This window comes from Apus apus, chromosome 2, assembly GCF_020740795.1.
Source record: "Apus apus isolate bApuApu2 chromosome 2, bApuApu2.pri.cur, whole genome shotgun sequence".
Lineage (NCBI taxonomy): Eukaryota > Metazoa > Chordata > Aves > Apodiformes > Apodidae > Apus > Apus apus.
The window spans coordinates 134,903,623-134,929,737 of record NC_067283.1 but is presented as its reverse complement, the minus strand read 5'-3'; the positions used below and the strand labels follow the sequence as shown (position 1 = coordinate 134,929,737).

The following is a 26,115-nucleotide window of genomic DNA, read 5'->3' as shown; positions in this document are numbered from 1 at the left end:
TGCCTCTCTGACACTTCGGAATGAACAGCAATTAATGAACTTCTAAAATAATATATTCTCATATTTAAACAAGAAATAAGACACACTTTTAAATAAGATAAACTTTTAAACAATTACTTATTGGAAAAGTTTATTAATTACTATAGTGGACTCTCTATTACTGAATTATTTTATCATTTTTAGAAACATGGAACAGAATAATTTAAAAATCTATGTAATTAAAAATATCTCATCTAAAGTTCAATCAATTGAAGGAAATCTTATAGTCTCAGGTAATTCCAATTACAGTGATATCCACTGACACCTTAATAAAATAAAATTAATAATCTATAAAACTTTGAATTATCAAAAAGCCTTAATGATAGAAAAGCTAGCACACTTGTCAGCTTTGCTTCTAATGTTGGACAACTTTCCAAAGGACATCCTCTGTATTTGCTCAAATCAGTTTTAATGTAATTTTTTTCACCCTTAACACTAACTACTTGTCTCATTCAGGCTAATCATATGGCTTATCTGTCTGAAATTGTACCTCTATTTTCCAATTAATATCTTTAATTTCAATTTGGCAATGTATCTGTTTTCATTAAAGTTTGTTAAATCTCCTAATTACTGAAGTTCATAAATCAGTAAAAATTCCAGTCTTTAGTTCTACCTTACACAGTGACTAAAGTTGAACAAATCCAGTACCAATACCTCAAAGCTCACTTGATGCCTCCTACAAAAGGCATGTGCACTGATAATGAGATAATCCCTTAGTGAAGTCAGACTCATTGTGAATGATGAAAAACTGTCACTCAATGCAACCATGCTTGGAAAAAACTAAGAGCAAGTGGATCGGCTTAAGTTATTGAGTTAATTTTGGTTATTTACTGAACAGCCATCTGCAATGATCTAATAACATTCTAACCTGTAATGTTAACTATTGAAAGAAGAAAGTTAGAACAGCTCTTGGCACTTGGAAGATTATAGGAGGCTAATCGGTAAGTAAAACTGAACTCTAGCAATCCTTATTATTCTGCTTACGTAGTCAAAAGGAAATGATCCAGAATTCAGCAATGCCAAAACTTCAACACTTCTCTCTCACTAACAGAGCAACTACATCTTCAGAGGTCCCTTCCAACCCCTAATATTCTGTGATTTTGATCTTACCTTCAAGGCACATGTATAGAATTCTATTTTTAATTCTGACTGATAAAAATGAAACCACCTGCATTCTGTCTTCTAGCCCTGCTAAACTATTTGTATATCCGTAGAATCAGAGGTTAATCCATCTAGTTGAATTCATATTGAGAAGAAAATACATTTTATGAGAATCATAGTCTTACTAACTGAATAATTGCCAAATAATGGATTAAGTTATGACTGTCATTTTTAAGACCCATATAGACTATTCCCAAATAAAAACACATTTGAAGGAAAACTCAGAAATAATATGAAAGTTACTATAACTCTAATTCCTGAGAGAACCTGGCAGCAAAGAGCCTACTTCTATCAAGACAGTTACAGTTTTATTTCCTGCACTACTAAATGTTATTTGTAACCTTTCATTAATTGTCCTTACTTGTAAAACTCTTCATATGTCTTTGCAAAAAGCACATAACAAACTCCTGAGTACTGTCAAATCAAAAGCTAAATTACTGTCTAGTTTTGTCAGATAATCCAGTGGTAAGAAAGAACTAGCTGAGCTCTTCCCTTTTAAGCCTAAGGAACAAAATTATAAATTCAGGATTCAAGACTGCCTTGAAGAACTGATTGCAATGGATTCCTAGTAATAACAAAAGCAAATAAACGTAAAGACGTAGAAATATTTAAATACTGACCTCACTTGAGAGTCAATATTAATTTTTATACATTGTAAAAACAGTGATAAAATTGAAAAGGAATACAATAGATCCTCTCTAGCAGATATCAAGCAGTAACAATGTTTTAAAAACAGGAAAAACATTATGGTCATGTATACTAGGCAAGTTTTGTTGACTAGAATAAAAAATATTTTCAGGATGTGACTTGTGCTCTATTTCTGTATTTCAGAGTCTTTAAAAAACATGGCCTACGTTTTTCAGGTTTTTGAAGTAATTGGTAGGAACAAAGATAGTAAGCACAGAAAGACTTGTAACTTTCTGTTTTCATGCTTGCTATGGGAAGAAAATGAATTTGATGCTCCTACTTTGCAGCAAAGAGGACCTGCATTTGAAAGTCATCCATATAGCAATATACATTACTAAAATATAATTGGCCTAATTGGAGTGGTAATACAGCCAACTTCTCTTCCCATCTACTCCAAGTATGAGTGCACTTTACCAAGAGTAAGATAAACCTCTTATAACCTTGAGAAATAAAGAATGAACAAGCTCTTGGACTCCATCTGTTGAAGAGCCACAAATGGCTGTTCAAATCAGCCATTAAAAAAATTCCTTAATTTCCAACAAAACAGGTTAAATACTTAAGAAAAACTTAAGCATGAGCCCCAGTCAGGTGCAACAGTCAGGTGCTGTGAAACCTGCTGGTTCTCTGAAGTTCCTTCACAGCTGAATCCTCAGAGACCAATGAATTAATATATCAGCAGCCAGATCTCTTTTCACAAGTAATTATATTACTTGTGGGAAGTAATTACAAGATAATTGCAACTGTGAGAAGTCTTATTACAAGACTACTAACTACTGATAATTTCTCACTGTTTATCCCCGGTAAAATAAACAAGATAAAGCACATAACGCAAATCCATATTTCTAAGTTGCAATGAAAATGTTTCAAATTTAACTGCAAATTTGTAGCTAACAAAAAAAAAAAAAACCCAAGCAACTCACAACCCTGAAAATTCATCATGGAAACAGGAATGGTGGTATCACTGCTAAGAAGACTAATTTAAGAGGGGAGAGGAAAAGATGAGGAATAGCCATATTGTGAGCTGAATGTCAGGGTTGATTCTATTAATTTCTAAACAAGAAAAAGAAGAGCTCCATCTGACAAAGTCACAACAGGTAAGTCTGTCTCTGACTTCAAGCCAGCTTCCCATTTTGATGGGTCTTCTCGTCAGACTTGGAATCCTGTGTACAGAGTATGTTGTAAGACTGTGGCTTCAGGCAGTTGAGAAAAGTCTGTTCTGCAGATAAAAGATACCCACTATCTATAAGAAATGTGCTAGGTGGGAACAGGAGCTCAATTCAGTGTGTGTGTCTAGTCAACTAAGTTTCCATGGGATAAGGAAAAGAGGGGGGGAAAGGGAAAAAAGCAGGGGGGATAAAGAAGGAGGAAGGGGTTTGAAAATCAGTAGCAGACATAAAACCCCAATTCTCTTATCAAGAATTATAGGAAAGGGAGATGAAACAAAAGGAAGAACATCACTATGCCAGCATATAAATCCATGTGTGCCTGTCAGTATATAGAATACTGAGGTCTGAACCATGCCTCACTTCTGCAAAAATGGGGTATGTAAAACTGAAAAAGAGCCAGAACGGGTTAATAAAAATAACTAATGAAATGGAAAAGTTTGTAGGGAACAATCCTAGTTAAAAAAAAATAATCTAGGATTCTTCAACCTGGAAAAGAGACACTGAAAATAGGGTATGATCCAAACATGTAAGATAAAATGACTGAGATGGTGACTAAGCAGCATTTCTTTTTCCTAAGGGCTTGGTGCAGAATAACTAAAAAGAAATTAAAATAAACAAACTAAAAAAAGGCAGGGAGCGGGGTGTAATTCCAACTGCATATATAACTCCTGGTTATTGCAGATGATGAAAGTTTAGATGAATTTCAAAGGCAACTGGGCAAATCCATGAGAAAAAGAAACACTAAAGACACTCAAGTACATAGACATCATCACTGTCTCTGCAAGTACTTGTCCTGTAAACACCACATTGTAGCTGGGAAAATATTGTAGGGATACATAATTAATGTATCTGTTATTCTGTTGTTTCCAAGTCATATGCTAATGTAGGGCTAAATAAATGAGCCTCAGTTCAAACCACCAGGGCCATTACTGTATCATGCGCCTCACTTATCAACTCTATTTAAATAATCTAGTCACGTCAATCACATTCATCTAGCAACGGGTCTGAGATCTTTGTATTAAGGCCTTTCTACAATCTGTAGAGTAAGTTAAAAAATACTGATGGATTTGTCACAGGAAGCACTTATGAAAATTTAGGGTACCTATAAACCCAAAAAGACTAAGCTAGAAATGCATAATGGTGCTTTGTAGACTTAACAAAACAAAGACATGAAAAATACCACCATAATATGGTACAAAGGAATAAGTATGTCATCCCTTCCAAAAGATGACCCAGAAAAAACAACAGTTTTTGAAAAAAGCAATTCTGCCAGTGAAACTATCAAGCAACAAAGAAAATCTCCAGATCTGTTTCTTTACTATAGCCTTTTAAGTTACGAAAAAATCCCCTACAAAATCATGATATTCTGAATAATTTTTCTTTCAGTGTGAGAAACAGGACAAATCTTCAATTAATTTCAGAAGACACAGGGCTGCATTTATCCTTGTTTGTATTACTTTCTAAAATATCAACTCTTCACAATGTAAACACTGGAGGACTGCATATAAATATCATGACTGAGTCAGATCAAGACAACTGGAAGTTAGGACACTTAAGTGGGGATTTCTGGAAGAGAGTAGACTGTAGGAGACCAAGAAGGAAGAGTGTAGTGAAGAGACTGGCAGAAGGAAAGAATGTTTTATTAGCTTTATGACTTAAATGTGTTTTTTTTTTTCTGTGGGATACTGTGCAGAATGCATACATAGATCAAAGACCATCCCTATCTCTATTTCTTAATGATGTGGTTCATCTCTGCCCCCGTAAAATAGGTTATTTTGTTGAAAAGTATAAATATTTAATTTGCTTGAAAACACTGGTTTCAAAATTGGGCATGTCATATTCTTTATCAATGGTTGTTTTAAAAGTAGACTTAATATGATGATTGCTTGATACTAATGAATAACAAAACTAACTACTGTTGGTAAATCCACATGCCCCAGGCAGTCTTAATACACTGTTCCTCTTTATCTGATAAAAAGGTATTTTACCTGTTTAATGATTTTTAGGCTTTGGAGAACACAATTCACTAATTTTTGCCACTTGAAATAAGTATGGCTTATTTTTTGAAATCTAGGGCAGAGTAATAGAATTTACTGAACTCAAAAATCCCATAAATTAGAAATTTATAGGGGGCTGTTATGATCAGTTAGATATTATAATATTAGAAGCAGTTCAATCATAAAACCACATCAGGTAGCACTCTCTTGATATGAAAAATCAGTGAAATGACTCCAGCTTAACATCTTTTGTCATGTCCTTAGGCAGTGTTCTGCACCACATAAGATTTTTCCTAACATCCAACCTTCAATTCTTCCTTCCATTCCTTCCATTTTTCATTATATAACTCCAGGTATATCTCTATAATTTTTAATACAACTCTAGATGATTCTACTTCAGCCTTCATGTTTGCGCTTCCAAATATTTGTGGCTTCACATCTCCAAAATATTCATCTGGCAGCTAACGTCTATGCATTTGACTCTTGTGATCCACATCCCATTCTATAAATCATAGCCAGAATCCCCAAATATTTTGTTGTCTTTCTTAGGAATACTGGTTAGCTTCAAAAGGATGCCTGCTGGAAGAGCTGTCATCAGCCCACACAGTTGGCACCCTTGAGCGCTCACCTTGTTGGAGAAAAAAGCAGCAGGGAGGCCTACAGAAAGAGTGCTAGAGAGAAGCAGAAAAAGGGATGAGGTTTATATATTCATCATTTTTACCTGGACATTTACAGAAAGTAGTAGAAACTATTGTCTTTAAAATAATGCAAGCCATTACTAAGTATCAAAAAAGATGAACACAGCTAAGTGACAATGGCAAGATGAACAAAGCAAAGCTTCTGACTCACATGCTTTGCCCTTCCTCAGAATCCACAAAGCAGGACTCTAGCAGATTATCTTCTGTTATAAAATGGCTGGATCTATGGACAATGCTAGAGTAGCAAATGTCATTCACATCAACTTTGGCAAGGCTTTTAACAATTCCACAGTATTTTTGTATCCAAGTTTGGGCATTACAATCTGGCTGGGTGGACTACCAGATGGATAAAAAAACTAGTTCAATGGTTGATCTCAGAGGGTACTGATTAATGGGAAGGAATGAATATGTACAAGGGCAGGGCTGCTATCTGTGGGGACCTAGACAGAGTAGATGAATGAGCCAAATAGGAACCTTAGAAAGTTAAATGAGGAGAAATGTGAAGTCCTGTGAAGAAAGAACCTCAGCATTGATACAAGCTAGTTACAGAGCAGTCATGCCAGACATGAGCCAGATATGTGTCTGAGCAGCAAAGATGCCCAACAGCATCTTGGACAGCATTGGCAGAAGTATGGTCAATAGACTGAGAGGAGTGATTACTGCCCTTTACTCAGCACTCATGAAATCATATCTGTAACACTGTGCCTAGTTTTGGTCCTTGCAGTACAAGAAAAACATCAACTAAGTCCAACAGAGGGCAACCAAGATGGTTGCAAAATCAAGGCAGCAGAATCAGAAGATGACAAAAAGTTTAATCAAAATCCATGGGCATGTGCACAACTACCTGATTGCAGTCCATAGGGAAGATGGTGTCAGCCTTCTCAGAGATGACTGGTGATGGGATGAGAAGTGACGGACACAAGTGGGAACACAAGAAATTCCAATTAGGTATTAGGATTTTAAATTTTTTTTAACCATTTGGGTGGTCAACGAGGCTGCCCAGAGAGGTTGTGTAATTTCTATCTCTGGTAGTATTTTAGACTTGATTGAAGCCCTAGAGCAACCTAATCTAATTAGAGCTGCTGTGAGCCAGGGCCTGGACTACATGAACTTTGTAGCTCCCTTCCAACTGAAACTATTCCATGATTCTATCCTACCTTAAGCCATAAACCATAACTATAAATATATGTATAACTCTGAACAGACACTAACAGGAAACAAATACCATGAGATGAACATACAATTAGTCATTACTGTAAAAGTGGCTTCCTGAAAACAGATTAAACACCACATTTTTCAATGTGGTTGAACAGCTTGCCTGGAGGAAAGATGTGCAATCGAGATTATTATCTTAATTAGTCATACTGGGAGAGCCTAAAGGAAAGTCAAGCAAATACACTCATTGCCTTAAGTCACTGTCATACAAAATTCCATTCATAATGTGAGTTCCATTCTAACTTTCCTTTTGTCTCCCAACCCTGGTCCTTAAAAGACCCTTCAGACCTTAAATTTCCCTAAACCTTTTCACTAAATCTGAACAATGATTCTGTGTATTCTGTATGCTGGGTTGATTTTTCTTTAAAAAGATTAAATGTCTCCTAGCAATGCAGAGTTTTCCACCAGTAGGACAGCTTCAGAAACAAGACTTTTTTCAACTTTCAGTAGTCCATGGTCAGACCTGTAAAAATTCAAATGTATTTGTAGAAGTTCTTTTTATATTTCATCTGCAGTGTCTTTAAAGTGGCACCAATGCATAAAAAACTGTGAAGAATTTACCATTCTTGTTCTCTTCCTACATTTAGGCACCTCTTGAATCCTACAGCTCTGTTGTAGTTTGTTTTTCAGTATTGAAATACACTTTTTGACAGATACTCAACAAAAGCTTTGAGAAGGAAGTATCTCAATCTTCTAATTATTCCAGCAGAAAAAAGGTCAATCAATAAATCAAATTTAATTGAGGTCAGTTATCTCAAGAAATTCAAGGCATCCTATACAGAAAATGTCCATGTGCACTGCTTTTACATACTTGTGTTTATTGTGTGGTTGCTCATTCATTCATGAGTCCCTGAGGAAAAGCACTGTATGTGTGTAGGTTTTGAACAACCCATGCAAACTGTTCAGTGGTGTAACATCATGTACAATTACCAAAATAATATTAAAAATAGTTCTATTCTTTTAAACTTAAATAATAATAATAATTAAAAAAATCACTGCTATGCTATTTTAAGGCAGGTTTGGAAGACAGGTTTCATACATTCTGATTTGCAAATGCAAACTTTCTTGGTTTCTCCATTTCAGTTTTCACTTTCCCATGGGGAATACAGTTTCTTCTGTTTCTTCCTACTCTTTTCTTAATCATGCTTAAGCATCTAATAGAAATATTGGTGAAATCCTCAACTGCTACAAACTAGAAGCTCTAAATCTGCAAAGCAAATAGGGACTGTGTGAAAACAAAATCTTAAAGCTATTTTTGATTAATCATCTTGCTGAAAAAGACTGTGCTGAATGCAAATGCAAGAGGAACACTGTAGTAGGAGAAACACAGTACAGGTTCTGTGCATCACCATGACCTATGTAACAGCCTAAGCAATTTGAAACACTTTAGGAAAGCCTTTGGAGGATGGATAACTTTGACTCTTATTTTCACATTTTGAATTTTCTAATTTTTGCTTAAAATATCAGATAGCACATCCAAAGGTATTTGAGAAACCGGTTAGTGCCACTGCTGCAATTCTCCTTATCATATGTGAAAGAACATGTTGTCTGGGAGAGCCTTTGGTATCTAGAAAACAGTAAATGTCATGCCAAGGAAGGGGATACAGGGAACTACTTGGTAGTCAGCCTCATTGTAGTGCCTGAAGGTGACAGTACACATTTTCACAGAAGTCAATTCCAGGCACTGGAAGGAAAAAAAAGTTTTTGGGAACAAACATTTACCAAAAGCCAAATCACACCTTACCACACATCCTGTGACGAGATGATTGACTGTGTGGATAGGATACTGGATGCTGTTTGCTTTGAGCTTTGATCAGAGTCTTCCACAGCAGACTTGTATCCAAATGTTAAGTGTGGACCTAATGGGTGGACTACAAGATGGATAAAAATCACACTGGACCACTAAAATCAGAGAGTAATGGCTACTGTTCCAAAGTGTAGCTGAACTCTAGTTACAGGGTGACATTTCTCCAGGTTTGATCCTGTTTATTACCTTTATTGAAAACCTTGGCAATTATACAAAACTTAACCAAAGAAAGTTCACAGCTGACACCAAACGTGGGAGCTGTTGACACACTGAGGGGTAGTGCTGCCATTCAGAGGGACACTGACAAAATGAAGGAATGGTTTAACAGAAACCTCATGAAGGTGAAAGGTAAATGCCAAATCCTACACCTGAGATGGAAAAATCCCAAACCAACTAGAGGCTGGAGGCCAAATGCTACAGAGCAGCTTCGCAGAAAAGAACCCGAGCGTCCTAGTGTGCAACAAATTGAACATGTGATAGCAAGATGCCTCTCTAGTGTTGAAGGCTAAGCACCTACTGGGCAGGATTAACAATAGCATATCTGGTGGATCAGAGGTGAGGTTATTTCCTTCTATTAGTACTTCTGAATCCACATCTACAGTACTTTCTCTAGCTTGATCTCAACAGTAGAAGGAAAGGACTGTCAAACCTGAGTGGGCAGAGGATCTTCAAGAGGGTTAACAGACTGAAGCGCAGGATTTATGAGGAGACGGTGCAAGAGCTAAGTTTGTTCAGATGGAACAAGAAAAGGCTAAGGATGGTGATGTGGTACCAAACTGCTGTTGTCAGTTACCCAGAGCAGGGTTATGAAGATTAACAGACTCTTTCTTGGAGATGTACAGCAAAATGTTGAGAGGCAATGGTTAAAATTTGTTTCAAGCAAAAATCTGAATGGATGTAAAGACAAAATTTTGTCACAGTGAGCATAATTAAGCATAAGACAATGATGCACACTGGCAGTGCAATCTTCTTCCTCAGAGATAAACAAGATTTGACTGAACAACACACTGAAAAGCTTGATCCAGCTCTGCTGTTAGTGTTCTTTTGAGCAAAAGAAAGGTCTCTAGAAGCATCTTCCAACCTGAATCATGTTTTGATTCTTGCAATGAAATAATTATCAGGTGTGAAATAAGAATAGCCCTGTGCAGGCTCCAGACTTCATTCATTGAGATGAAAACAGCAATATACAACCAGTGTATTATGTTTCTCTCCGCTGACTAAAGGATAACAATAAATGGGCATATATTAGAGGGTGGAAAGGCACAGGAGACTACAGAACACCAAAGAAAGAACTGGACAAAAATTAACCATCTATTGGATTTTACATTTTCAGTGTAGTAAATCAATATATAGTTATGCAACTAAAAAGAAGAAACTAAAGAGAAGACAAACACTCCCTTGAACCAGAAATACTCCCATTATTCATTACAGGAGATGGCAACAATGCAAAGGAGATACCAATGAAGAACAAATAGGTATCTTGGGCTTTAGTCAACAAAAAGGTTTCTTAAATTATTTAGTAAATTGCTTTTAAGTTTGTACAGTCCACATCAGTTGTACAGCACTTCTGCACAGCGCCAACTCAAAATGAAAATTCTTGGCATCCATTCAAACCTTCTGATCTTATCAATTCCACTGACAATAAGAAAACAGTGTTCCACAAATTATTTATTGAAGACATTCTCATATATACTTATTTGTAATGTTCATCTCCAAAAGAGGCCCTGTGTCTGCAATATATCCAAGGAAAAGAAAGATACACAGCATTTCTGTTCTACATCTTTAATGTTTTCACATGGTAATGAGACAACGCCCTTTATTTCTCTCTGTCTTTGGAAAGAGATGAAGAGGGGGTGGGGGTGATGTGATGCCTAGATTAGCAGATAGAAGCAACTTCTGGGATTTTGACAGGGTGAGAAGAGAGGAATATAAGTAGTTTGGCTGCTCTAGAGCATTCCTTGCTTCCACCCACACTCACATGCAAACTGTATCTGTGAGATTCAGGAAAGGGAGGAGAAAAGTTTCTTCAGGTCTCCTATTAGTTAGATTCTTGGGAAGAAACATTTGAGTGTGTTTTACTCTTTATCTCTCTCCCTAACTCTTGTTCTCATTTGTGAAGATTTCTCAATGGGTCCAACAGACATTCCAGCGAAATTAGTTCCTTGTCACATATAACTTCTATTGTCTTTAAAAGATGCTGTCAGCCTGACTAGATTGCTGGTTTTGAAGAAAAGAAATACTTATTTTTTTCTTAGGGGAAAGTTTCCACTGTCTTTTCTCCTATCTAGCCCAGAAATTTAAAAATGTGAATTTACAAGTCTGTCACAGTTAGAGACTGGTCTACCAACTTCCAGAAATAAAGAATGGCAAATTCAAGAGATGGTTGTTGAACATGGTAAGATTTCAGAAAAAAAGGAGAGATTAATTGTTCAGAAGATGAAGGACCCTTCACGATGTACTCATCACCATTCTCACTGAAGAAGTACGAGGATATTCAGAGGTGGATTGAATCTTAGGGACTTGAGTGAAGACAGTTCATGTGAGCAGTGGTTACCAGACAGAGAAATTTTTATAGTTTGCTGGCTTTAGTGAAGCACAGTGAACTCATAAGACGATGGCAACGCTTCAACAAAACTTGAAGTAAAATGCCAAACAACTTCAAAAACCTACTTTAAAATTTATTTCCTTCATTGTTTACATAAGATAATTCTCCCTGTATATATGAAGTTGCAGAATCACTGTAGTCTAATTCAATGAATAATATTCTTGTTAAAGTAACACTCATCCTATTGTTAGAATATCAGAATGCATTTTAGGGCTGACTAAACAAACAATAATAAAGCATGTATTTCAACTACCTACACAAGTTTGTCTAGATGATGCAAACACCTCATCAGAACTATGGTACTCTAAAAAATAACAGCTGTAAACCAAGGAAAAACCTACCTCGGTGGTGCTACTGGAAGATTCCAGTCCACCCATATTGGCTTGTATCAGCTGCTGAAGAAGTTGTACTTGAGCCACATTAAGAAAGAAATCCAGGTTTGTTGTCACATTCACCTCCAAAGAATGACCACACACCAAAATTTCCTGTGGAGAAATAAAGGGAAAATACCAGCTACTGGGGAAACAAATTTCAGCTTCTATGTAACTGTGCTGTGATTCTCTGCTGCAGTCAATGCTTCAACATTATATGTAGTTTTAATTCCGTCTTTTTAGGAGAAAGTGGTGTCTCAGGCTTCTAAAGAAGGATGCAGCTTATTCTTTGCTTTGCTTTCAACAGCATAACTAGTAAGACCATGTATAGATACTGCACCTTGCTATACACACCTGTATATGTATGCTCCTGTACCAGTTTTGCTTTTCCCAGGAGGCAGCTGTTACGAGAAACACTCCTTGTGATCTGACAGAAACTTTCTGATATTTTCCCTACATAAAATGTCTTAAATTCTTGAGCTACAAACTAATGCCAAAAAAAGTGAGTCAATACCTTTTGTGTGTCACGTGCTTCACAGACTAATCATTACCAAGCTGACCCCTAGACTAGTAAAAGTGATTGTTAAATCTGGAGTAGCTTCAAGTACCAGCAGTAATGGTAAGGGAGTGGATGCTTTGTGAAAATCCGTGAGCTTGAAAGTCTGGCTGAAATAATCCAGCTCAATTTTCTTCTTATAGATAATGTATAGATTGCATTTTCAGGCTTCTTTACCAGATGTTTGGGAACACTATGTTTTGTAATGTACTGTAGCACCTCTTCTCAACACCTTTCCATCACAAATCTTTTAAAAATATTGCTGGAAATCATTAAAGGATTCACATTTTCTGAATTGCAAACATGCTTATCTACCTCTGGACAGGCTGCCTTTAACATTGCATACTACACACAAATTCTTTCTCCAGCAAAGAACATTTCAGCTAGTGACTAAGACGTTTTGGTTGGTTAGTTGATTTTGTTTTCAGTTGGTGATCTCTGTATTTGAAAACACACCTGGACACTTAAAACGGTGGAACAGTAAAACATATTAAAAGTTATGCTCTTTCTGTTCACATTTTCTACTAACCTCTGAGTGTAAATTCTCTGCAGCATCAATTTTTGTAAAAATAATCGCAGGAGCTGCAGTTATCCGAACTGTAAAATCTGTTAAAATTGGAGTTAAAATTGCTCTCCTTTCCTGATGCCGCCGTATGCTAAAAAAAAAAAGAAGAAAAAAAAAAAGATGAAATTACATTCTAAATTGTTGAGGGGGAAAAATTTTCATATTCTTTTTTGCATCCAGCATGTAGCACAAAACTACTTCAGTACAAGTTTGGCATTTGATTGTTACGTCAATAAGTATTAAATATAATAATTATAAACCACGTTATTTCCAATCCTGAAGGCAGACTTCTACCTTCATTTCACAGAAAAAAGTACGCTGAAATATATGACTGGTCAACCCATCTCCAGGTAGACAAGTTTGACATTTGACATTACTTCTTCTACTGTTTAACTAACTATATAAAATAATTTGAACAAATACATGAACTTTATAATCAGTATTTTTCAGCCTTGCTTGTGGGCACCCTTTATGAATAGCTGTGCTAAAGTCTGCATAGTATTTGAATTCATGCATTAAAACTCTTTGATGAACAAATCTTGCACACAACAACGTAACTTACACAAAAAACAAAGATACGAAAAATTAATGTAGCAAACCCCATGAAACTCTAAGGCTCACACACAAAATTTCCAGCATCTATTACCCAAGATGATTAAAATGCCTTGAAAAGGGAGGGAGGTCAGTCTTCCTTCACTGCTTCCATCACTCGTGGTTCTTAGATGGTACCTTTCACCTAAATATTACTGTTTGGTTGCCAAGAATATTTGTGATGTTAAACTTGATAATTACATTTGTTGGAAAAATTGGATGACTGCATTTGTTGGTCCTTACCATCAGCTGGAGTTATCCATATTAATGTAATTAGACAATTTGGTTATATGCCTAATTATGCAAAAATCTCTGGACCGCATACAGAATAGGCAATTAAATATCTAGATTAATAATGAGTATTAATATACATAGTCTATTAAAGGTAATGGCTCTGAAATGGATTCAGCTGAAAAGTACACAATCTCTAATGCTGGTGGTTTGTAGGCCAAAAGTTAGTCCAGAAATAAACTAAATAGACATTATAACATGACTATAATTCAGTCAAGTTCAAAAAATTCAAAATCCATAAGTAACGATTTACTGCTTAGACTATTTCAATTTTGATGCTTCAAATTCTACCAACAATTTGTTTATGTGTCCTCAAAACATGTAGGAAGCATGGTGATCTGTAAGGGAATATAAACCATCAGATGTAGGCATTAAAAAGCCTTAAAAAAGATGTAGGCCTCTGAATTTATTTAAGGCAACAGTATACAGAAGCTAACAGCAGATGCAACAGAGCACAGAGCCAGTATTTACTGAGCACAAGACTAATAAACTTTTGCTTCAACTGACCTCCACAAACACTGCTGAGCAGGCTGCACACTACCATAAGTAGTATGCAACATGCTTCAGAGCAAGCCAATTAGTGAGTGTGAGAAAACTACCACTTTAACTTCAAAGCTTTAACATTTTCATAAGCTGTAGATCTGCTGGTCTGTAATGATGGCTTTTAAAGCAAGATTAATCTAATTAGATCCTCAAATCAGAACACGGACCCATTAGTGGTTAGTGCACATCTTCAACTGAAAAAAGGGTCTTAGATTCTGCCAGTTCTACAAATGCTTCTCTCCCTGCTATCACCTACATTTTGAATTTAAACCAGATGGTTTTCTGCACAATTCCTATTTCCCCCTCACAAACATTACCTTTGTTTATGAGAGCTAAAGGAGCTAGGTAGTAGAACACTTCCATGAAAGAACACAGCTTTATATTAGAAAACTTCCACTTGAAGGGGCATAAACCGGCTAATAAGGATGATTCCAATATATGACACAGAGCTATAAAAGCAAGTTACTTGCTGAACCCCAAACCCACAACTGGTTCTCTTCAATAATTTTTCAGGTCATACATATTCCCATTTATTGTCAAATGATATTCCAGCATATACCCAGTACACTGCACGTTAAATTACTTTTTTGGTTACATAGTTGCTTGCTGAATTTTTTTATTTTACCTTTAAAAAAACTCATCCTTTCCTGGTATCCCTGTCCTACTCTACTCACTAGTTTCTGCATTTCTAGCTGGTGAATTTGAAGCTCAGCCAAATCAAGTATTAGCAAAATAATTGTAAGTACAAACAGAAGGCAAACAGAGCACAGTAAATAATGAAGGGAGAGGATATGGGAAAGAGCACAAAAGGACCAAAGAAACATATTCCACTTTGAATTATTAAGTCTTCCACACTGCACCTAAGTGCACTGTTAACTTAACACAGGTGTATGCCACATGAGCTTATGAAAAAACTTGATTGTGAAGAGCGTAATGATGGCTCTATGTCTGCAGCACATTCATTCCATGGTTCATTTATGCATCTGTTATATATTTGTCTTTGAAAAAAAGGAAAAGCAAGTACTTTTAGATATGTTAAAGCACTTGATCATCTACACTTAAAAGTACAGCACATTTGAAAGACCATATGCTAACGCAAAGCAATAAGGCAGCAGAGCAGTTGTGATAAGGCCTGGAAGTGTGCTGAATTTGGGCTATATCTGCATGGTAACATGAACACTGGTTATGGACCACAGATCCACATTGTAAAAGCACAGGACAAAAGTGATCTCTGTCCTCAAAGGCTTATAATGTAAGTATAAGAAAAAACACACAGGGAAGTAAATGGGAACAACTAACAGCACCATAGGCAATGATATCCATAACAGTGGCAACCTGAAAGCTGTCATAGGAGTTTTTATATTAAGGTATAAAAAAAAAAATATTTTTTTTTAGGATTTGGAAGATGATGATGCCGTAACTTTGTGAATGTTCACAGGAACTGCCTTTATAACGTATAGGTTAGACTAGGAGTGAGCAAGAAGACCATTTTGGAACATTAGAAGAGGCATCACTGGTAACTGGTATGACAAGGTCTGATGAGCAGCAAGTGTAGATGTGTAAAAGCAAATGATAGAAGACGTATAAGGTGAAATGGATAGACACAGAAGTCTGGAAGTACCTTGAAAGCAAAGACATATCCAATGATTAATATGACAAAACGCGGGAAGAAGAGAGAAAAACTGAATTTTGTAATCAAAGTAACAAGATTTAATTACATCAAATAATCAGTATTTGATTACAGCCACTCAGAAGCATGTTGAACTTATATGAGGAGGGACTTCCAAAGAGATGATGTTGTACTAATTAAGGAGGTGTGATGATGTGAGACTGGAAAAGCCATGAAAATGCAAAAAAAAGGACTATACCTTGGCATTCTTATGTGGAGAAACTAATCAAAGCAAGCAGAAAATACTGGCCAGTAAGACCTAAACATAACCTAGATGCAGATCTTGGAAACATTTACCTTGTTCTTAATTATAGGGTTTTTTTCTTAATAATATTTTAAGAATCTTACTGATTCTAGACTTCTTATTTTCTTACAGAATCACAGAATTATTGAGGCTGGAAAAGACCTCTGAGATCAAGTCCAACCTATGACCAACACCATCACATCTACTAGACCATGGCACTAAGTGCTACATCCAGTCTTTCCTTTAACATCTCCAGGGATTGTGACTCCACCGCTTCCCTGGGAAGTCCATTCCAATGTTTGATCACCCTCTCCATGAGGAAGTGCTTCCTAATATCCAACCTAAACCTCCCCTGGGGTAGCTTTAGGCCCTGCCCTCTTGTCATGTCACTAGTTGCCTGGGAGAAGAGCCCAACCCCCAGCTGACTACTATCTCCCCTCAGGTAGCTGTAGAGAGTGATAAGGTCCCCCATGAGCCTCCTCTTCTCCAGGCTAAACAATCCCAGCTCCCTCAGCCTATCCCTGTAAGACCCTTCACCAGAGGTACACAGGTCAGGTAGAAACTCATATATATTCAGTACATGAATGACAAGCAAGAGCTCATTTATGCCACCTGAGTTTACTGTCTACAGGTAGAAGAGAATTCTGCAACTTTGAAAAAGCAAAAATCCAAGTATTGACAATGGAACAGGCCACATAATCAAACAGTGCTCTCTAGTAGTGTGAGGCATGCAAAACCAGAGATGTTCTGTTGGTTAGCATGCTAACTTAGGAAAGATTTTTCTGTTGGAGATTTCCTATGTAATTGTATAAATCAGTTAATCCCTGACCTGCTAATGTATTAGGATATCTAACTGCTAATGGCATTGTCATGCCTCAGACCTCCATTTCCCAGTGGGCAGAAGGTTCACATCCTTACAGTTCTCTGAGGTGTTGGAACGACACACAGTGAGACAGTGAAATACCACAGCAACATTTTGAGGACTATCTAAGGACCAAAAATAGACAATGAACAAACGTACACCATCTGGCTGTACAGAATGACTATTGTTATATAATTATGCCACAGTAAAGCTAATTTTCATCTTATTAAGAATGTCGTGCAACATTTCTTTGCTGTGGATTTATGAAGAAAATAACATACTCTGTCTTATTGAGTAAGGCTTTGTACAGTATGAATACAAGAATGACTTCAAGTACAATAAACACAGCAGCTGAAGTACAGGACTGAATACAAATGTATTGCATTTTATTAAAAAAAATAAAAAAATCACAGGGAATGCCCATACTTCCCTACATATGGATCAACAGATCACTTTTTTTCTGGTATTTTTTATGAGAGCTTGCCAAGCTGCACGTCAGCTTTCAAAAAAAGCACGGCCATGAAAACTATTCAAAGAAAAATCTGCAGGAAACCTTTCTGAGGATCCTTGCAAAGCAAGAGTGGTATTTTGTTCAGTTTTGTACAACAGATCATTGGCTCCCTGACGTACTCAATGAGAATCACAGAGAGCTGTTCCAGATGGTGGTATGCCAAGGACAAAACTGTAATACAGTATATTGCCACACTCAATTCATTACTACACATAGAAGTAATGCTTTTAAGCTCAATTAATTTTATTTTTTTTTAAACAGAGTTTATTCAGGCTGCAGGAAGCAGAAGTTGCTGCTGGGAGCTGTAGAAGGATTGCACAGGGACGGGGGCGAGGCCTCAAGAGAGGATATATTTCTTTATTTCCTCCAGGGCTGTTGTTTTTTCCATTGAGAGGAGGGAGAGGGAGGAGGAGATCTGCAAGCTGTAAAAGCAGTTTTCAATCAATAAAACTTCTTTTGGTTAAGTACTCCCAGTTCCCCACATGCTGTTTGGTAAAGGGAATAAATGTGGACAGGTTTCATTTGTACATAACCTTATTAGAACTGTTTGACTATTTCCAGTATTCTTTTCGTACATTACACCATTAAGGAGCTTTTTGTAACTTCTGTAGTGAAGTATAAACATTTCATAATGGGAAGAGTTATGATCCCTGATTCTCAGTGCAGCACAGCATTTGGATGTTTTGGTTTGTGGTTTGTTGGGGTTTTTTTCTGAGCATCCACCCTGCCAGAGTGCTCCAGGTCCCCTATTCTTCTTTCAGTGACTTGTGGAGGCACAGGAGGCATCACACCAGCACTTCCCAATAGACCCTCTTGAAGAATCTTACAGTAAACACCTTGAAATATGCAACACCTAGTCTCAAAGCAAGATTGCTTGCTTTCCATATTACAATGTACAAGTTTTTGAAAGAAATCAAACCCGTGAGACATTAAGTACTAGAAATACCAAACTTCAGAAAAACTGGTAGGAAAACCTGAAGAATTTACTTTCTGTGTGAAGATTGTTACAGCCTTTAAATGCTAAGTTACGTCAAAAGCATTCAAATACATGTTTGTATGATATCCATAGATCTTATATTTAGAGTGATTTGGTTTTCACGCACATTTTTAAAACAAGACCAAAATCCAAGCCAGTAGACTGAATTACAATATATTTCAGAATTTTTTTACAACTATTTAATATATTGAAAAAACACAGTAATGCTTTTAGAAATCTGAATAGAAAATGAATGGCTGGTATCTATGCTGAAGTCCTCTGTAAAGAAACGGACATACTTGGATATAGGTTGAATTCTATGCTGCACCACGTAAAACCTAAAAATTAAAAAAATAGGAAAACAGATCTCAAAAAAGAATCTTAAAAGCCAATGCACCTAATAAACCATAGCACAGGGTCTAAATGATAAGTAAAAATAAATAGAAGTATATTAAAGCCAAAGAAAAAAAACAACCCCAAAATAACTCAGTAAAAATAATTATGTTCCAGGTTAAACATGTCAAAGAAACGGAAAGAATTAAAAAAGAAAATGGTATCACAAAGAGGTCAAAGCCTAAAGCCTCTTGATAGCTGCAGGAAATCTTAAGATAAACTTCACCCTGAACACACTAAGCACCATGTAAAACACCAGGAGGCCACCCTCTTGGTTCATGCTAGAAATATCTCAGTGGATGAGTTCAATGCAGGTTCTTCCAGTTCTCAGCACACCAGTTCCACAAGATCATAAAATAAACCCAGATGCAGTGAAACTGACTGCCAACTAAAAAGGCAAAAATGCTGGAAAAGAACTGTAGTAAAATGTGTAAAATTTTAAGCCAAAATGACAAAAACCCCACTCATACCAACTTTCTCTTTAAAAAAATTGAAGCTGGAATTAGAATACAGTATTGCATACCAGAAAGGAAAACCTAATGTATTTAATTACAAGTGACCTAAATTAAAACCCAATAGAAGATTAATTCAAAATTAATGTCAAAATATATTTATTTGTCAAATCTATTGTAATAAAATTTTATTTTGGAAGTCTGCTGAGGAAAAAAAGGATGTACAAGCAGTTTCAGAAAAAAGATAACTCAAATTATCTGTAATAGCTGCTTCCCTTATCTTAATAGCTTTTCAGGGACTCCATCAAAATTTCTATTCAAATCTATAACTGTAAAACTGAGACCAAAGTGTTCTAGCAATATGACTTCAGTCACCAATGGGAAAGAAAAGGAGACCCAATTCCTCATTGTCTGACTTCGCTATGTTAGCTTAACTTGCAAATTGGCCAGAAGTCCTTTGAGATAAATGTCATCTTGTCTTCCAAGAAGTGTCAGTGGCTCTATGTTGTTTGGTGAGAAAGAACTTCACAGGCTACTTGCCCAATATCAAGACCCAACTAGAAGGTCACACACATTTTTTCAAGGCTAAGAATTTAAAAGAAATTTTTTTAATGGAATTATATTAGTTTTTAAAAAATAGATAAAAGACAGGTGATCTTATAAATGAAGAGCAAATACTATTACAGTGTTTAATATTTTACCTCTGCTCCTGTCACTCCTTGTGGTTTTACCATTACTGTGGTTAAATCTGCTTTACCCGCCCTCTATTTTTCATTGCTAAGCTGGAATTTCAGATCTTGATCACATCTTTTTCCTGCACGTGCTCCTCTAGAGTAAGCTTATTTGCTCTCTTGGTCTTTCATCAGTTTATCATGTACAAAGCTCAGTCTGTGTGCCTTCCTCACACAGCTTCTTTTGCTACAGCTTGCCTCACTTTCAGAAAAATCTCTGAGTCCTCCCACCTCCTCTTTTTTGAAAATTAAGCCAGTAATAGTTCAATTTTTGCCTTTCCTTATGATTCTACTTTGTTTTCTATATCAATTTTAGGAACTCATCCCACAATTCAAACAGGAATCTCATCTTAGGAAGCACAAAATTATGCATGCATTTAATAAAATTTGATTGGTTTGTGTCAACTAGATATCACAGAATCACAGAATCATTCTGGTTGGAAAAGACCTTCAAAGATCATGGACTCCAACCATAACTTAACTCTACCAACCATTAAGCTAACTCTGCTGAGTTCAGTGCTAAGCCATGTTCCTCAGCACCACAGGTACATATCACTTAAACACCTTCAGGGGATTCAACCACCACCCTGGGCAGCCTGTTCCAGTGTTTAATAGCCCTTTCAGTGAAGAAGCTTCTTTGAATATCTGATCTAAACTGACTCTAGTATACAGGACTTTTAAATGAAAGTAAATAAATATGTGGGCAAATGGGCATGTTCTAGCAGAAATGCTTTGAAATCCACAAAATGACTTTTGAAAGCTCACTCTTGTCCATCAGATCTTATTCCTGTCAGTTTGCCAAGAGAACTCTGACTAATACGCAGCCTAAAAATTTAGCTTCAAGCCACCTGTATGAATTATTTAAAAGTATACTAAATCTAAAATTAAATTTTCAATTTTTCACAATTTACCAATTAACACCCCCCCCCCCCCCCCCCCCCGATTTTATATTTGAAAACTTTAAAATTGGAAATGCCATGGAAGTGTCTGCATGCTTTATCTTTCCACCCTGTTCAACTAGAGGGCGGGGCTTTGCATGCACGTATCATACAACACACAATAAGGGAGACTCAGTTGAAATATCTCATGCTCAAAATTCATCTGGTTTTAGTTACTGAAGTGCAAAAAACCACCAGTTCAGAACGAATAGGAACTATTCTGCTTTATCCTCCTCTTAGAAATGTCTAAGCTGGTTTTACTCAAGCTTTGTAAAAATACAAACAAAAGATTGAAAAAGAAAAAAGAAAAATCAAAACCAAAACCTCCCGTTGCTTGTAGACTGAGAAGCTGAAGTCTCAGCCCTGGAGTTATTTTTAGGGACATATAGTAATCCAGTCAGAAAAGAGCTTATAATGGAAACAAAGAAACACAATAACTAGACAGTAACTACAGTGTAACGACAATAGTAATATATATTTCAAATGTATAATTCAAAACTTTGTGGAAGTGTCATTGTACTGTAAAGCAATACATCATTATTTGATTCAGATATGCTGCAAATGAGATCTGCACTGTTTGTGATATGTAATTCTATGAAAAACAAGTTTCCTACCTACTGGCCATGTTCCATTCAAGTGCTGGATTTTGAGAATTTCTTTCGCTCTCTGTCAAAACTCCTCCTTTTCCATTTTCCTTCTCTGGTTTCAGCTGGTTCCAATGAGCAGTACCAATATTTATAGACTGAAGATCTATTTGATATTGTCTGTCTTCAACCTCTGCTCCAGGGTCTCGAAGTATTCCTAGATTCAGTGCTCTCCTGTAATACCAAACAAAATAAAAATAAAATAAAATTGAAAAAATCAGCAGCAAAGGTAAAAATCAGACCAATCAGATATTCATTAAGACAAAAAATGAAGACAATTAAGGTATCAATTTTTCCATTCTTGATTACATCTAAGCATTATTTTAAGTCCAGATCTTCGGAAGTATCCAGCTGCCTCTTTCATATGGAATTCAATGCAAGATATGCAAAAAAACCATACTCCAAAATTTAGCCAGATCCACCAAAGTGGAGATCAACCCATTGACTTCACTGCACTTTCAATCAGGTCCGTATGAGCATTATGGGGAAGCAGGACTAACTACTATCTACCCAACAGAAAAAGGATGTCACATTCAAGTTCTCAAAAATAACAGCTGCATACCAGTGTTACAAACAACTTTATTGTGAGACAATCGTTCCACCACTGATGGAAAAACAATTCAACCTTTTTAACATGGAATTTCAGTACAGCATTTTGTTATAAAAAATTCTTCTGAAAAGTGAGGAAAAAAAGCACTTTTTAGTGACCCACATTACTTGTGGCTTCTGCTAAATTCTACTGCATTAGATCTTATGAAATAGAGTCATAGAATAGAATCATAGAATCATCAAGGTCGGAATAGACCTTCAAGATTATTAAGCCCAACTGTCCACCCTACAACCCCTAACCACTAAACCATCTCCTGAAACATCATCTCTACCCATTTTTCCAATACCTCCAGGCCCTGTGCCTTTACCACCCCCCTGGACAGCTTCTTCCAATGCCTCACCACTCTTTCTTTGAATAAATTTTTCCTAATATCCAATTTGAACCTCCCCTGATACAACTTGACCCCAGTTCCTCTTGTCCTATCACTAGTCACTAGGAAGAAGAGGCCAACACCCACCTCACCACAACCTCCTCTCAAGTAGTTGTAGAGAGCAATATATAAATATTTCAATCTTGAGCCAACCTTGGGAAACAGTCACACCAAAATTCAATAAAACATTCAAGAGCTGTTGGATGAGTAGAGGCTGCTAAGACCATTCTGTTTTATCAGTGACCAGCATCAGAGGTTTTTCCTGATTAGTAAGTCTTCCAAAAAATTACCTTTCCCTTTCTACACTGGGAACAATATAGCTTTATGTACACTGCTCATTTGAAATTGTAATAAAAAAGCACAAATAAACTTAAAACTGTTTTTCAAAACAAGCCAGGAGTTATTTATTTATTTTCTTTGAATCTATGATCATATCAAATTATAGCTATTTTTACTGATTTCATGTATCAGTTTTAGCTTCTTATTTGCATATGCCACCCAACCTACTGATCCATTCTAGGTTGTTATCTTATGCCAGAATTGTTATGTAGTATATAACTGCTACCTCCATAGAGAACTTATTAACTTTGCAACTAGTTTAATTATTGATGCTAATAACCTAGAAATAAGTAAGGATTAAAGCAGTACATCTCCATCTGTGATGCATGTACTGCATACAAAATGTACGTATAGCTATGCAATCTATTTCAAACACAGTTGAAACTGCTATCATTGTCATCAATGGAATATGCTAGCAATTAAGGAAATTACGTAATTAATGATGGCTACTCACAGAGGTATGTGAGCATCAGGAAATCCATTTTGATGAAGTAATTCCTGGTGAGGCAATGTGATGGCATTGTTCAGTAGCCCTATAACTTTCTTAAATGCTTAGCAGAAATACACTGAGAATCTGTTGTGTCAGTAGTGGCATTTCAAAATTAAATGTGGTTTCTTAAAACTCAAGAATGTGTTTGTCAACTTTCCACACAGATTTAACCAAAACAATTGTCTTTTGTTATTCTTTCTAGGCATTATTTCATCAATATGAATGCAGTTCTGTTTTGTTTTCTTTTGTGTAGTTGGTTTTTTAAAACATGGTAGATTCTTGTACAACCTAGTGTCTATTTACATACTTTTTCTAATGCAAGTAAATATTGCAATATGTTTTGATAAATATTACTGAAAATAAAGCACCACATTACACATTTAATGAAATCCGCTTAAGTATATAAAATACAGAATATGATACTAATTTCACCTGCATAATGAATTCTTCTCTCCTGGACTTCACAGTAAAGAATATTTTTCAGCTTGAGAACTTGAATTAAAGCTGCACCTAGCACTATATTCCTTAGACTCATTTAGCACAATCATGACCTTGTGAACCAAATTCCTAGAGCAAACTGTGGCTGTATGTGCCAATCTGAAACTCCCCAATGTGACAATGGCTTTTTTCCCCTCAAAAATTTACTTATTTAAATATAAACCCCAAGGAAATCACTCTTTGGCAGACATTTTTAGATGCAGCAAAAGACACAGAGATACCATTCAGAAACAAGGTACTAGTGCATTGCATTGCTGGTATAAGATTTGTCCACTGGATATTTTTTTTTTTTATTTGATCCAATTAATTTTCTAAAATCTCAAGGACTGGATAATTTTTGTACTGCTTTGGGATATCACAGTTTAATATTTTAATGCTGATACAAAACCTGAAGCTTCATTCTGTTCCTACAGTTAACAATCTTCTGTATGTAATACAAATCTCTTCCTCTGAACCTTTATAAACACCTTTGAAATCCAAGCAAACTCTGTTTCTATAGATTACTCATTTCAAGAAACACTATTTCACACTAACATGTAACACACAAGGATTAGTTATTAATGCATTGATGTTATGACTAAGCTGATTATTGCTTTCAGAAAGTACATCCTGCCAGTTTTATACAAGAATCAAAATACAAGGGATGGAAGGATGATCCAGGAAATTACAGACATGTTAGTCTGACTTCAGTGCCAAGGAAGCTGATGGAACAGATCATTCTGAGAACCACTACGCAGCACATGCAGAATAACCAGGTGATCGGGCCTGGTCAGCATGTGTTCATGAAGGGCAGGTCCTGTTTGACTAACCTCATCTCCTTTTATTGACAGGGGACCTACTTATTGGACGAGGGAAAGCCTGTGGATGTTGTCTACCTTGACTTCAGCAAGGCCTTTGACAAGGCTTCCCACAGCATTCTCCTAGAGAAGTGACAAGAGGAAATGGGGTCAAGTTCCACCAGGGCAGCAATACACATAAAGGCTTTTACATAAAGGTATATACGTAAAGGCATTTACAAAAGCACTAATTTTTGATGTTCCATGTCAACCATTTTCCTAAGTGTGTCCTCAATGTACTAGTTGTATATGTCCTGGAAGGATGAAAATAAGATAAGCTGCAGCAGAATTGGCCTAATCTTAAGATATGTATGAAGTCTGCAGCCTTCTTGATTCTGCAGCTTTCAAAATCCTTGTAGCAAGTAAAATCAGGGAAATAGAGTAAGCCAAATCAATGACTTCTCTACCCCTAGCATAAACGCTGTTTTACCAGCTGAAATGTGCTGTAGGGGTTATGATTTTAATTGCTTCCCCCTTTGGAAAACAACTTGGCTATCCCAGCTGAACCTTTTGGCAGGTGGTGTAGAATATAGCAGTTGGTTAGTACAGATCATAAGGAAACAAAGATGACCATAAGCATGTACCAGAAAACATAGCTTTACTGTTTTTCTTTTCTAAATTGATTTAGTCTGGGTCAGGCTTTTTGTATATTTATACAAGAAACAGCTCATGTTGAACCAGTTACTAAATGCTGCTGAATAGGCATAATTCTGAGAATCACTGTAAAGAAGTTAAATCTATTCACTTATAGCTCATCTGAGACCTACAAAAAGCTAAGCGAGCCAGGAAAATGACATTTAAAGACTATACATTATGTAATTATTAAGAAATATTCAAGGACTTTACACGCAACAGCTAGTTTTTGTAGGCATTTACAAGATCTCTGTGTGCACTGATTCCTGCTTCCAGGTACACGGATGACAAACCTACCTACCCAAAAATAAATTATTAAAGGTTTTGTCTGCTGGTAAAAGATTCTTCCTATCCTAATTTTAAAAAGAAAATAGATCACTTGTATCAATATATAACCTCTACTTTACAGGGGTAAAACCAGGGGCACCTTGTTGGACCTGGACATAAATGCTATGCAAGAGGACAACCTCCTCTTCTGCTTAAGCTTGTGGAGTCCCAGCCCAAATGTAGCTTGAAAGCCTGTCACCTATGAATGAGATATGACTGAGCTAGTGTAGAAATCACAGCAGTATTTACCTCTGCCCCCATGCTCCTTAACTGCCTTGTTCCCAATTCAATTCGATAAAG

General features: G+C 36.3%; 2 protein-coding genes across 5 annotated transcripts in view; one reads left to right on the top strand and one right to left on the bottom strand.

The window, feature by feature from the left end:
• Positions 1–26,115, top strand: part of RIDA (reactive intermediate imine deaminase A homolog) — a 959,578-nt gene that overhangs the window by 243,015 nt on the left and 690,448 nt on the right. The gene's annotated exons all lie outside the window — the stretch shown is intronic.
• The window catches only part of VPS13B (vacuolar protein sorting 13 homolog B), a 442,966-nt gene that overhangs the window by 135,475 nt on the left and 281,376 nt on the right, over positions 1–26,115 (bottom strand). For all 4 annotated transcript variants that reach the window (XM_051610148.1, XM_051610150.1, XM_051610151.1 and 1 more), the window contains 3 exons: positions 21,683–21,886; positions 12,832–12,958; positions 11,717–11,860 (listed from right to left, as the gene is read on the bottom strand). In XM_051610148.1, the coding sequence (XP_051466108.1) occupies positions 11,717–11,860; positions 12,832–12,958; positions 21,683–21,886 (475 nt within the window). The remainder of the gene's footprint in view (positions 1–11,716; positions 11,861–12,831; positions 12,959–21,682; positions 21,887–26,115) is intronic.